The 13,971-nt window shown below is 39.1% G+C and overlaps 2 protein-coding genes across 3 annotated transcripts; one reads left to right on the top strand and one right to left on the bottom strand.

Moving 5' to 3' along the window:
• Window positions 1-541: 541 nt before the first annotated feature.
• On the bottom strand, window positions 542-2,892 carry LOC121256388 (dnaJ homolog subfamily B member 6-like). 2 transcript variants are annotated; one of them, XM_041157169.1, is made up of 6 exons: window positions 2,431-2,882; window positions 2,215-2,302; window positions 2,010-2,080; window positions 1,859-1,915; window positions 821-1,078; window positions 542-768 (listed from the first exon to the last, which is right to left on the bottom strand). In XM_041157169.1, the coding sequence occupies exons 1-5, from the start codon at window positions 2,536-2,538 to the stop codon at window positions 866-868; spliced, it is 537 nt and encodes a 178-aa protein (XP_041013103.1). In that variant the 5' UTR covers window positions 2,539-2,882; the 3' UTR covers window positions 542-768; window positions 821-865. The 2 variants fall into 2 exon arrangements, with proteins under 2 accessions (XP_041013103.1, XP_041013104.1); XM_041157170.1 differs by lacking the exons at window positions 542-768; window positions 821-1,078 and adding an exon at window positions 1,282-1,374 and having other exon boundaries at window positions 2,431-2,892.
• Window positions 2,893-11,759: 8,867 nt separating this feature from the next.
• LOC121254861 lies at window positions 11,760-13,169 on the top strand. The gene has a single exon (XM_041155046.1). The coding sequence runs from the start codon at window positions 12,056-12,058 to the stop codon at window positions 13,157-13,159; it is 1,104 nt and encodes a 367-aa protein (XP_041010980.1). The 5' UTR covers window positions 11,760-12,055; the 3' UTR covers window positions 13,160-13,169.
• The last annotated feature ends 802 nt before the right edge of the window (window positions 13,170-13,971 follow it).

Here is a 13,971-nt window from a genome sequence, read left to right as displayed (position 1 = left end):
AAACTATAACCTTATTGTTCATTTACATAAAGCTTTATAGCTTTACCAATCAACTGTCTTTCAACATTTCCATCCTAGAAAAAACTAGCCTCCCAATTTGACCTGAGAAATATTTTTTTTTAATTTTTTTTTCGTGATTAAGAAAGTAATTTTATACATATTAGTATATTTCTTTTTATTTTTAAAAATATTTAAATATATTAAAAAATATAAATAAAAAATATAAAAACAATTAACGACTCTGGACGATAGCCCGACTCTTCCATCCTAATCTTCGTTCCTCATTTTATGAAGGATAGAAAGGGCCCTTGTTTGGGTTTTATTTACACCAGAACAGTCTGAAGAGTCCGAAACTTCAATATCTAGTTGTTACACCCATGAAGTGGGCCTCCGTAGTCAAATAGCCGCTTGCATTGTCTATAAGCTAAGCCCAAAATTAAAGCCCACCTAAGACAATTATAATTTATTCCAACAACGCACACCAAAATGTTTCAGAAATCAGAAAAAAGCACAGTAAAAAGATGAGAGAACTCCTATCATCTGTATGAAGACATTGCATAAAAAGATTCATCAAAGACGCCATGTCCCACAGGCAGCTCCAATCTCTCTCTTATATACAAAACATTGCTGACCTTCTCTCTCTCTCTCTCTCTCTCTCTCTCTGATCTACTCCAGTCTAAAGCCTACACTCATTCAGCCCTCTGGCTCGGGAATTGTCTCATTCGAAATCACAAGGTGAGCAGGGAAAAAAAAATTGAATTAGTAGTTATCTGGAATTCATGACTGAATCCAAGATTTAATCATCTGCTTCCATGTCCAATCCTGATCATATCTTTTCTCTAGAAGAACGGTGAAAGCTTCCTCATTAATTGCAACAGCCGCTACTTCCAGACATCCCCAAGCTTGATGCATGCAAACGTGAGCTTCTACGCGGCATTTGATCTGTTTCCCAACGTGTTCTCTTTGAGCATCCGGAGTTTCCAACAATTGAGGGTCCGCAAGACCATGTAGGAGAATCAAATCCTTGAGCCATTTCCACAAGCATCCTCTGTAGCTCCTCCAAGCTATAATTCTTTTTCTGTGCATGCAACCCATGAAATAAATATCAACATAAGACTTATAAAAAACTTCACAACCTGGATTATCAAAGATTTCAAGATTTTAGGTAAGCAAACCATGAGAATCTTTGTGTTGCATTCAAGTTATGATATGCTTCTGATCAATGGACACTCGAACTTACTAAAATTGACTAGATAAAACTTGAGAAAACAAAACTAGCACCTTCTGATCACCATTCTTCCACTTAAGGGCCTCGTAAATCACCCCATTTCCCCACACAATTTGGACTTAAAGCAGCCATTGGACAATTCTTCCCTTGAAAACGAAGAAAACATGTCTCTCAGAATCCCAGTACAATTCCAGAACTGGTCACTCTGTTTTCCATTTTAATCATTATCAGAAAACTACAGAACAGTCGTATCCTAGGAGCAAATATCTAAGCAACAGAAGCAGTTTCCTTTTCTTTCATAAGATAAAATAAGTTCGAATGAAATTAATCACATAATTAGAAATCATCTTTTCGCACAACTTAACAATTTGCATAACAAGTTTCCTATTTTATGAATTCAACGTTCTATTTCAAGAGCATTACTCAGAGTTCAGCTGTGTTATTTAAGATATAAATAGGCCTAACTGTCAAACCAAATCAACCGCCATACCCCTTTTCTACGCCAGTGTACGTCGAAAGCTTAATTAAAATCACAACATTAGAGCTGCGGAAACTCAACATAGTTGATCTAGTAGGAAGAGCAATACTAGAAGAAAGAAACTGATATCTGAACAGAAACAAGATCCGTACCTCTTTCCTGGTCTGCTTCATGAGAGAAACCATTTCTTGGAGAAAATCAGAAAAGCCCTAAAACAGAGTTCAATTGCCAGATTATCAGTATCTTTATGATCTCAAAATGCGTCGGAGGAATCATAGAAAGACACTCCTTCGAAATACCCACCTCATCTTGCTCATCGTCGGGGTCATATAACCCTGCATCGTACAGCGTCCTCTTCCTCTGGTCTGACAGCACTGCTCCAACAACAGAAAAGGTTAATAAAACTCGTACGCACGCTTCCGTAGGCCAAACAAAAGATAAAAAAAAAAACAGGTAATCAAGATAACTAATTTCTCTCCGGAAAGTAAAAGAAAAAATAAAAAAAAACCTGAATAGGCTTCTTGGATTTGCTGGAATTTTCGTTTAGCTTGGCCCAACAAAGAAGGGGTTTTAAGCCATCTATCTGGATGCCATTGCTGCACCAAGAAGTAAAAACAACAACAACAACCAACAAAACAAACGCATATATTAACTCCACACGCACTTAGAACAACAACTTTTGGATCTTTAATGTATCTTTTTCCTGTGTTTAGGCCAGACTTACCATAGCAAGCTTGCGATAAGCACGCCTTAATTCTTCGGCAGACGAGTTCATACCAACACCAAGAACGCCGTAATAAGATAGCGGCTCTTTGTCAGCCTCCATCTGCATCTCCGTCACAACCCCACCAATCTCAGAACCTCGAAAAAACCCAATACCCAGAAGCTGAACACTGTCTTGTATGAGTACTCAATTTCAAGGGAAGCCTATGAAGTGCCAGCGGACTCGGGAGAGTTAGAACTCGTAAGGACAATGATTCTTGACGAAAGTGAAATCGGGTCGCTTTATAGGCAACAAGGCAAAGGCGGCCATGATTTTTCTTCATGAATTCTGAAGGTGATGGTTACTTGGCCAAAAAAATCTGAAGGTGATGATTATCGGGAAGGTTCCGGAACTTCTCTTCGGCAGACGAGGAAATATAGATCTTTTTAGGGTTCTCAGATATTTTTTCTTTTAAGAAACGTGTCTACTTGTTACGGATCCATCAGCTTGGGATGATTAGATACAGAATTGAGATTAGATAAGTAATGATAAAAATTAAAAATTAAATAAATATTATTAGAATGTTAATTTTTAATATTATTATTATTTTAATATTTAAAAAAATTAAATTATTTATTATATTTTTATGTAAAAATTTAGAAAAACAAAAAAATATGGTATTCATATTTGTTTGCATTAGAAGATTTCTGACCCCCAGAAGTGATCAATAACCAGATTGTTCAATTCACCGATAACACTATTACGACAAGCTTTGCGGTACATTGCTCAAGCATCTTATACCGTGTCATTTGTCTCAGCCAGGAGTAGGGTGTCTAATAGGAGGACTTCCCTCGACCCATCTACAAGGTTAATGGGTGGGAATCAACTCCTTTTCTCCAAATGGATTTTGATTAGTCTTTGTTTATAGTTAGTACGAGCGAGAGGCAAGTTATGGGCAAATTACGATGGCCAAAAAAACCAGCCTACCCATATATATATATATATAAGCAATTTATAAAATTAGGGCTTCTCATTCTGTGCCTTTTGCCATGTCTTCTCAACTTTTTTTTACCATACCTATTCTTTCAATTTTCTTATCTCCACCATCCTCTTCTTTCTTTTTATTTCCATTTTCTCTTCTACCAACTCCTAGTCCTTATCCTTTTTCATTTTTTTTCTCCTCCGCCTATTTTCCCTCTTATTTTCTCTCTCATTCCTCTCTCTTATTTCTTTTCTTCCATTGATATGCGCAAACCCTGGCCATGTCGTGTTTTTTAAAAATTGAGTTCTCTAAGTCCAACGAGAATGAGGTCTCCAACGTCAAGACCCACGACCATTAAAGGCCAACAAGACCGTGGGTCTTTAAGGTTGTTAAGAATTGAACTTTATATTTCTGAAAAATATGCATTACAGTGTAAGAACGTCTAAAATATATAGATACACCTAGCCTTTCTATGATAACTATTAAAAAGGAAATAATTACAATTAAATGACAAATTTTCTAAATAATTAAGAAGTTGCTAATTTTGTGAGATTTGATTCTGTTAATACTCCCTCTCAAGTTGGTGCATGGAGATCCGTAATGCCCAACTTGCATAGAAAGTGTTAGAAAAGTTCCTGTCCCAAGGTTTTGGTGAAGATGCCTGCGACTTGCTCATGAGAAAAGGTGTGAGTGGCTATAAGGAGGCCTGCCAGAATTTTATCACGAACAATGTGACAATCAATCTCAATGTGTTTGATGCGCTCGTGAAAGACAGGATTGTGAGCGATGTATAAAGCAAATTGGTTGTCACAATAAAGACTGATAGGTTTAAAATGAGAGACACCAAGATCTGTGAGGAGCTGTTTTAGCCAAGTGAGTTCGCAAGTAGTGATTGCCGTGGTGCGATATTCGGCTTCAGCGGAGGAACGTGCTATTGTCGTCTATTTTTTTGTTCGCTAAGAAATGGGACTCGTGCCAAGCTAAATGAAGAACCCTATGGTGTATCTTCGAGTAGTGAGGCAGCTAACCCAATCTGAGTCTGTGTAAGCGGTAACATGCAAATTACTAGATGATAAGGAAAAAATGCCTTGACCTGGACTGCCTTTGAGATAACGAAGAAGGCGGATGTCAGCTTGCATGTGTGGATCTCAAGGAGCATGCATGAACTGGCTGAGAATATTCACTGCAAAAACAATATCAGAACGTGTTATAGTCAGGTAGATGAGACGTCCAACTAGTAGTCGATAGGCGCCACGGTCGGTGAGGAGAGAACCATCACGGTCTGTGAGCTTTAAATTTTGTTCCATGAGAAAGTGAGCAGTTCGAGCACCAAGTTGACCACTATCATTTAGGATATCAAGTGTGTACTTGTGTTGGTTGAGGAAGATGCATTTCTAAGAGTGAGCAACTTCAATACCAAGGAAATATTTGAGGGAGCCGAGATCCTTTGTTTTGAAGTGTATAGAGAGATGCTCTTGAAAACATCGATATGAGAAATATCATTGCCATCAACTAAGATGTCATCAACATAAACGAGGACAATAGTGATTCTGGTGTGAGTAATAAGAGTGAATAAAGAGTGGTCTACCTGAGACTGATTAAACCTACATCAAGAAGCACAATGGTCAGTTTAAAAAACCAGTTGCGAGAGGCTTGTTTGAGGCCGTATAGAGATTTCCGGAGCCGACACACACGAGTCTCTCCCTTAGGGCAATATCCAGGTGGTGGGGTCATATAGACCTCTTCATCAAGATCACTATGTAGAAAAGCATTGTTGACTTCAAGTTGTTGGATGACCCAATTTTTTGTGGCAATGACTACCAGTAAGCAGCGGACAGTGGTCATTTTGGCAACCGAAACAAATGTTTCATGGTAGTCAAGACTAGGGGTGGCAATATGTGACACGACCCGTTAACTCAATACGAACACGACACGATAAAAGCAGGTTAGGGTTTAACCTTAACGAATTCGGGTCGAAACGGGTTGACCTATTAAGACACGATTGCTTAACAGGTCACTAACGGGTCAACCCGTTATGAAAATTCAATTTACCTTTATACCCTTAGACCTAAAGGGCAAGGAGAACGCTTCACTTCCTTCTTCAATTTCTAAATTTGTTTAGATCTGTGTTTTTAATTTTTTTATTATATTTGAGATTGTAATATTAATATATTTACAATGTATGTATTGTTTATTATATTTGAGATGTAATTTTAATAATGAATATTATTACAAATTGTGTGGATCATATTTGTTTGGATTGTAATTTTAAACTTGTGGTTAGTTTTTTATTTTTTATAGATATTATTTATATTTAAATATTTATATAAAATCAATTAGGTCAAACGGGTCGTGTCGTGTCGTATCGTGTTTGTTCAACCCATTAACTTAAATGGGTTGAAACAGAACAGGTCGTGTCGTGTCAATTTATTTCTTATTCAATAACGGGTCGTGTCGTGTCAACCCGTTATCTTACCGTGTCGTGTTCGGGTTTGAAATTTTGACACGAAATCCTTAACGGATCGTGTTCGTGTTGACCCATTAAGTGTAATGTACATACCTTGACACGACTCGTTAACACGATTTGACACCCCTAGTTAAGACCTTCAACCTGAGTGTAACCTTTAGCAACTAATCGAGGTTTGTACCTCTCGATGGATCCGTCAGCTTTGAGTTTAATTTTGAAAACCCATTTACATTCAATGAGTTTCTTACCAGGAGGAAGAGGTTCAAGAGTCCAAGTAGCATTATCCTCTAAGGCTTGGATCTCAGCAGTCATGGCCTCGCGCCAATAAGGATGGCGGTGGAGTAACATGAAGGATCAACATATGTGGTGAGAGCAGTTAGAAAAGTAAGAAGAGAATGAGAAAAAAGAGAATAAGAAAGAAAACCAAATAAATGATGAGCAGTACCTGAAGCTGATGCAGCCAATGAGGATGCAGTGGACTCCGTATGTATGGTGGGACAGACGTAATCCTGAAGATATACAGGTCGAGTGATGGTGCGTCTAGGACGAATGGAAAAAGGAGATGGTGGAGGTGGTGATGGGTCGGGAATAGGAGTGGAGAGGGGAGGAGGAGTTATGGGTTCGGGGATGAGGAGAGGAATAATGGGTAGTGATGGATCTGGAGGAGAAGAAGCGGTTTGGAATGGGAATATTTGTTCATGAAAAATAACATCACGAGAATAAAAGGTAGCTTGGGTTTCCAGGTTGTAAAGGTTGTAAGCTTTATGTTGACCGGGATACCCAAGAAAGACGCATTTTGAGGCACGAGTTGAGAATTTGTCGCGAAAAGCATGGAGGGTTTGAGCGTAACAAAGACATCCAAATATGCATAAATGAGCGTAACTTGGTGGGGTATTGAAGAGAAGTTCAAAAAGAGATTTATTTTGAAGAATAAGACTCGGGGTGTGGTTGATAAGATAAGTGGCAGTGAGAACACATTCACCCCAAAATTTTGTCGGTAAATGTGCTTGAAATCGGAGACTATGAGGGACATTCAAAAGGTGCCGGTGTTTGCGCTCCGCAACACCATTTTGTTGCAGAGTCTCAACGCAGGTACGTTCATGAATGATCCCGTGGTCATGAAGATAATTTCTTATAATTTTAATCATGGTGTTGAACTGATTCTGGATAAGTGTAAAAAAATGTATAAGATGAGTATATGCTTTAGATTTATGTCGCATGAGATAGATTCAAGTGGAGCGAGAAAAATCATCAATAATAATAAGAAAATAATGAGCACCGCAAATTGAAAAAGTATGGTAACCACCCCATATATCACAAAAAATACGATTAAAAGCAAAAGTACTTTTATTAGTATTTGAAGGAAAATGAAGTCGAGTATGTTTTGAACGAGCACAAATATCGCAACCAGAAATAATACAAGCGTTATTATTGAAAAGATTGAGAATATTTAAACGAGAAGGATGACCTAGGCGTTGGTGCCACAGGATCTTATTAGCAAGAGTCTGAGTAGAAAGAGTTGTGATGGGTTGATGCCGATACACATAAAGTCTATTGCAAAGCTTATCCGCTCCAATCAACTTCGCCGACTGTGGGTCCTAAAAAAAAATAAGTAGAGGAAAAAAAGCCAAGACAAGTATTATTAGAGGTGAGTTGGGGTACATAAAGTAAATTGAAATGAAATGAAGGGAAAAAATAGACATTAGACAAAGTGAGGGATTCGGCCAAATGAATTGTGCCGATCCCTTCAATAAGCAAAACACCATGGGTAAGCATACATTTGGCGCATGGGAAGGAGATGAGAGTTCAGAGAAAAGGGTCCGATCATGGCACATGTGGTGGCTAGCTCCACTATCGATGATCCATGTTCAGCCTTGAGAATAAGAGATAATGTAAGAGATGTTACCCACGAAATTTGCAGAAGGGTTTGGTGGGCTGAGCAAATCCAAGAGTTTTTGGTAGAGATCGAGAGTGAGACCAGGTACAGGTGAGCTCGTGGTGGAGGAAGAGGCCTGGTGAGCCATTGGCAGCAGACTAGGAGGTGGTTTGCCGAGAAGGGAGGGCAGAGACTTTGTGCGGGGTTTACGGCCTGGAGGATACCCGATGCGGCGTTAGCACCTATCACGCGTGTGGCCGTTCCAGCCACATTTCGAGCATTTGAATTCTGGTTTTTGGGAGCCATTGGAGTGGGCGACGAAGCTTTGGAGGTCTGATGGAGAATTTCGAATTTGAAGAAGTCTCTGTTGTTCCTCCTGAAATAGAATAGAGAAAATTTTGGTGATGGGGGCAAGGGGTTCTAGTGCCAAAATCTGGGTTCTCAGTTGAGAGAATGAATCATTGAGGCTGAGTAAAAACTGGTAAACTCGTTCATCCTCCGCTTGTTGTTGAAATTCTTTGAGATCACTGCATTTTTGGAGGTGACTAAGTTCATCACAGAGTTGTTTAATCTGGTTGTAGTATTCATGGATGGAGGTGGTATTTTGGTGCAGGGAGGATAACTCTCGTTTAAGGTGATAGACCCGCGCGTTGTTCCCATGGCAGAAACGAGATTGAAGGTCGAGCAACACTTCACGAGGATCGGTATGAAACTCTCTCCGATAGAGGGACTGATGGAGTTAAGAAGCCAGGTAAGGACCATGTCCTTGGTTTGATTCCATTGAGTATAATTTGGTGAATTTGTGGCGGGTGGGGAAAGGGTACCATCAACAAAACTGAGTTTGTTTTAGGCATTGAGTGCACGGGTCATGGCTTTTTGCCATTTGGGATAATTATCTCCAGTGAGTATTCCAGAGACTAGAATGAGGCTAGGGGAATCAGATGGGTGAAGGAGATAAGGGGAATGAGGGGGGTTGGAGGGAGTGACCATGGAAGGCTTTGAGGTTGGAGGCTTAGGAATGTTGTTTGGCTAATACCATGTTAAGAATTAAACTCTATATTTTTGAAAAGTGTGCATTACAATGTCAAAGCGTCTAAAATATATAGATACATACCTAGCCTTTCTATGGTAACTATTAAAAAGGAAATAATTACAATTAAATGACAAATTTCCTAAATAATTAAGAGATTGCTAATTTTGTGGGATTTGATTCTGTCAATAAAGGCCAAGACCCACAACCTTGGTGTAACACCCCTTTCCCTAGGGCTAGGGATGTCACGTATTTTCATAAACTAACCCAGACAAGAGATTTCATAATTTAATAAAATAAATATTTAATTCATAAAAAAGTTGTTAAATAAATCGTCTCCAATAATATTAAATCAAATCCTTTAAGTAACTGAGTAAAATGTCTATCATAAAATAAATTAATCTACGAAGACTGGAACTAAATTAAACTGCTCCATTTAAGCTTGGGCTTGCATGCTCATACCCATCATCAACCTCACCTGAGGGTTATAAACATGAAATAAAATTAAAATGAGTTGAAAACTCTGTAAGAAACTCATCACAACGTAAACATAATAAACATTAAGTTTTTTCATAAAACACTTCATGCTAGAGAAAATTCAAATCGTGTTATTTCACACTTATGCTTATGACATGTATGACTTGTCTTGAATTATTTGACTTATCTGACTAGCTAACAAACTTAATCTGATGTACAAAGTTGTGCACCAACTTCACATCCTATGACTATAAGGGGAATCACTGATAATATTTTAGCATAATACGGTGAACCACTCTTAGGTTCGTGACTTGCACATACACCCATAAATTTTATTGGTACCATGCATCTGAATGACTATCTTATTAATCTTATCTTTATCTTAAACTTAATCTTATGAAAGTTTATGTGTCTTATGCAACGTGATATGTATAACATACATAATACATACCTAAACTATAATATGCGAAATTAAACATGATCAAATATTATGATGAGTGATGCATTTGTAGACATCATGACATTCATGGTACATAAACATTAACTTCTAAAGAATTAGTTTTAATAATATATCTAACTAGCTAACGTGTGCTAATCTTAATTTTATGATCAAGTTACTTACCTTCTAGCGCTAATCCAATATTTCAAAGACGCGACTAATTACCTATAAAATATATGTATCGTCATATAAATTATTAATAAATCGTCATGCATAGTCTAATTATAAACCTCAAACACTTCGATAACATATATTCCCTAAACCTAAAATTTTCTTAACTTTAAAATATCTTCACTTGTTAAATAATTGATGTCCACATAATTTCTCCAAATAATCATGTGATTAAACTGTAAAACATTTTCCACCTTCAAACATTTAATTTGTCATAGTTTTATCACACGGATATGACAACAAAAACTATGGACCACTCACTGTGCAAGGGCATTTCCGTAACTTGATTTATAAGGACTGAATTACAAACGTAGAGGAGAGAAGTGGTCTTATGTGGGCAGTCGTGCAACTTGGTTTGTGGCTGTGGTTTCTGGCGAGGAGTGGCAATGGCTTTCTAGGGTGGCAAAACACAAAATGAGAGAGAGAGAGAGAGAGAGAGAGAGTTACGCAGAGATAGAAGGAAGAGTCGAGAAAGTGAGAGTGAAGGCCAAACCAACGTAAGGCCACCAAGAGGGTGGAGGGAAAACGTCTAGGTGCACGACTTGGAGTAAGGTTATGGCAGTTGACATGAATGGGAGCTGGCCGTTGCCTTGGCGTGGTGAATGTGGGACGTGGGGTTTCTTTGACCGGGTGGAGAGGCTGGATGTGGACTAAAGGAATCTGCGGTAACCCTAGTAGGTTGAAGATGACAACGTGCAAGGCTAACAAGTTATATAAGTACATAGGTTGGGCTTTTTCCTGGGTTTTGGGCCTGTGGCCTATTCAGAATTATTCGCTAAATCTCAAATGAGCTTTCCAGAAATATTAACCAATTAATACCGTCCAAAATCATCTACTAAACCTTAATGGATGTTAAAATAAACTTTTGAGTCCATGAACCTAATTAAAATACATCTTTAACCTTAATAAATTATAGCTCATGGGTTTACTCAAAATGACCCATTAAACCTAATTTAGGCTCAATAAAATTATTAATATTAAGTCCTTAATAATATTGGGATCTGGTTATTGCACTTGGTCTCATCCGTTCAAATGCACGACGGATCTAGTCATAAAACTCTCGAAAATGTATGTATATGAGACATAGTTCAAATTTGCGTGACTGTATTGTTGACTTTGTTTGAGGTGGTGGTTTTTGTTTGGAATTTGCTATGCATAGCTCAAATGTGGTTGTTTGGATGACTTCAATTTTGAGCAGGATAGCATAACAGTAGCCTTGGAAACCCACCCACTCTTTCATGCGAGGGCAAGTGGCCAACGAGGTGAAGTGGCCAACCCGCCCAAGCAAGGATGGGTGCTAGTGAGGGCGGCTATGGATAGCACCCCTAACCCTAAGCAGTGTTATGTGGACAAACATTTGTACATCATGACACCCCTGCATGACTAATGTGGTAATGCATTGTTTGGATCAACTACTCAACAATAATGTGGCACGACACGTGTCATATTATGCTAGCGTTGACTGGTCAGTTAACGTTGATCTTGGACCATACCAATGTGATAATGCCATGCTAGCCTTCGTATTGTGTCATGCATAGGCACCGATGCACAATAGCAATTTTGGTAAACAATTTGTCATAATATTAAAATAATTTATATTGATGTATTTTTTTGGAGCTAGGTGCTAGTAGTTTTGTGGCATGACTCTCGATGGCAGTTGGACGGTGGTGTGCTACTTCATTGCATGAATAGGAAATAAATGCACAAAAGTATGGATAAAATGAGGGAAAACACATGGATTTACGTGGTTGGATTGGAACACTAAAATCTACTACATCCATGGGTTTTAGCGATGTGAAATAATCCCCTAAAAAATCAACATATGACACATGGCAATCTCTAGTTTTTCTAACACAAAATTGATTGAGTAACTTAATTGCAATTTTCTTAAAGTTCATATATATCTTCCATTGCCTCCCAATTAGCCGTTCCCGGAAATAGAATCTCCCATTGAACCCTAAAAAATTGCTCTTTCAAGCCATGAACGGCAACAACTCTCTTGGCAATCAAGAAACCAGACACGGTTTGTTTGACAAGCAAAAGAGAAGAAAAACATCGATAGCTCTCTTCTATAAATAAATATCCTCCAACTTGCGAAGCACCATCACACGAATTCCACTCTCGACTCTCCTCCTACCACGCCCATGTCTCTCGATATGTCCGCACCATCCCTTCTTATCATCTTCCTCTTCCTTCTCGTTGGCCCGGCGTCCCTAACCCTCGCCCGAAAGCCGCACTCTATCAGCTTCCGATCTCCTAATCTCTACCCAGAGGGCCTCGCGTGGGACCCATCGGCCCAGCACTTCCTCGTGGGGTCCCTTCGTAACCGCACAGTTGCCGCCGTGTCAGACGCCGGCGTCGTCGATACCCTAATCTCCGATCCCTTCCTCCCCGTAAACGTCACTGTTCTTGGTCTCGCCGTCGATTCCGTCAACCACCGTCTCCTCGCCGTCATCCACGCCTCGGATCCACTGCCTCACTTCAACGCCCTCGCGGCCTACGACCTCCGCTCCCGCAAACGCCTCTTCCTATCTCTCCTACCCTCCGATGAAGCCACTGCCGGAACGCGTCAGACCGCGAATGACGTCGCCGTGGATTTCAGGGGCAACGCCTACGTCACCAACTCGATCGGGAACTACATCTGGAAAGTCAACGTGGCCGGAGAGGCGTCGATATTCTCCCGATCACGGGCCTTCACGGCCCACCCAGTGGACCATGACTCACCGTTCAGCTACTGCGGGCTGAACGGGATCGCTTACGTCAGCAAGGGTTACCTCTTGGTGGTGCAATCTAATACGGGAAAGATGTTCAAGGTCGACGAGGACAACGGCACGGCAAGGCAGGTGTTGTTGAACGAGGATTTGACTCTGGCCGACGGGATCGCGATCCGAGGAGACGGCGTCGTTTTGGTGGTGTCCCAAAATATGCTACGGTTTCTGAAGAGCTCGGACAGTTGGGGCGAGGGAGTGGTATTTGACAAAGTTGACCTTGACGTGGAGCGGTTTCCAACTTCAGTGGCTGTGGGAGCGGAGGACAGGGTATATGTGTTATATGGGCATGTGTTGGAGGCTGTAATGGGGAATTCGGGAAGGGAGGTGTTTGGCATAGAAGAGGTGAGGTCAGAGAAGGAGAGTGGGGAAGAGAATGTTTGGGTGTTTGTATTGGTTGGGTTGGGCTTGGCTTATTTCTTGTTCTGGAGATTTCAGATGGGCCAGCTTGTTAAGAACTTAGACAAAAAGACCAATTAATATTTTGGCATTTTCTTTCTCATATCAGTTTTTTTTTTTTTTTTTTTTTTATTTAGCTGCATTATACCATTTCGACAAAAAGATACTGTCTGTAATTTCTCTGTTTGGTTATTTGAGTGATAGTTTTAAGTCTACTTTGATTTTGCATATGAGATAGGATGAGATGAGTTGAGATTAAAGTTAAAAAGTTGAATAAAACTTTATTAGAATATATTTTTTAATATTATTTTTGTTTTAGAACTTGAAAATTTTAAATTATTTATTTTATTTTACGTGAAAATTTAAAAAAATTATAATAATTAGATGAGTTGAGATGTACTGTAAAAACAAACGAGATCTTATTGAATCAATGAAGTTTGGGTTTGTGTAAGGAATGAAGTTTGGGCTTTTTAATCCATTTAGAAAAAATCTTCACAACTTCCTAATACTCTACACTCCATATTTTTTTTTAATTATTATTATTTTTTTCTTTTATCAATTATTTATTATATGAATAATAAATAGAAAATTTGAAATAATTTTAAAAAAATAAACTAAAAAAATTAAAAAAAAATTAAAAAATTAAAAAATTTAAAAAAATGTGGAGTGTGGAGTGTGGTGAGTTATGTAACAAAACTCATCCATTTACGGAGTGCTACCCGCCATGGCGATTGTGAGAGGGAGAAGGGGAGAGGGCAACGTCGCATGATGAATAACGGCAAAGAAGAGAGAGCTTAGAGAGAGAGAGAGAGAGAGAGAGAGGGAATTGATTAGGAGAGATAGGATAATATGTGATACGATCCGTTAACTCTACACGATACGATAATAACGGA

This window comes from Juglans microcarpa x Juglans regia, chromosome 3D (assembly GCF_004785595.1).
Source record: "Juglans microcarpa x Juglans regia isolate MS1-56 chromosome 3D, Jm3101_v1.0, whole genome shotgun sequence".
Lineage (NCBI taxonomy): Eukaryota > Viridiplantae > Streptophyta > Magnoliopsida > Fagales > Juglandaceae > Juglans > Juglans microcarpa x Juglans regia.
The sequence above is the reverse complement of the archived record's forward strand: the minus strand, read 5'-3'. Positions and strand labels throughout refer to the sequence as shown.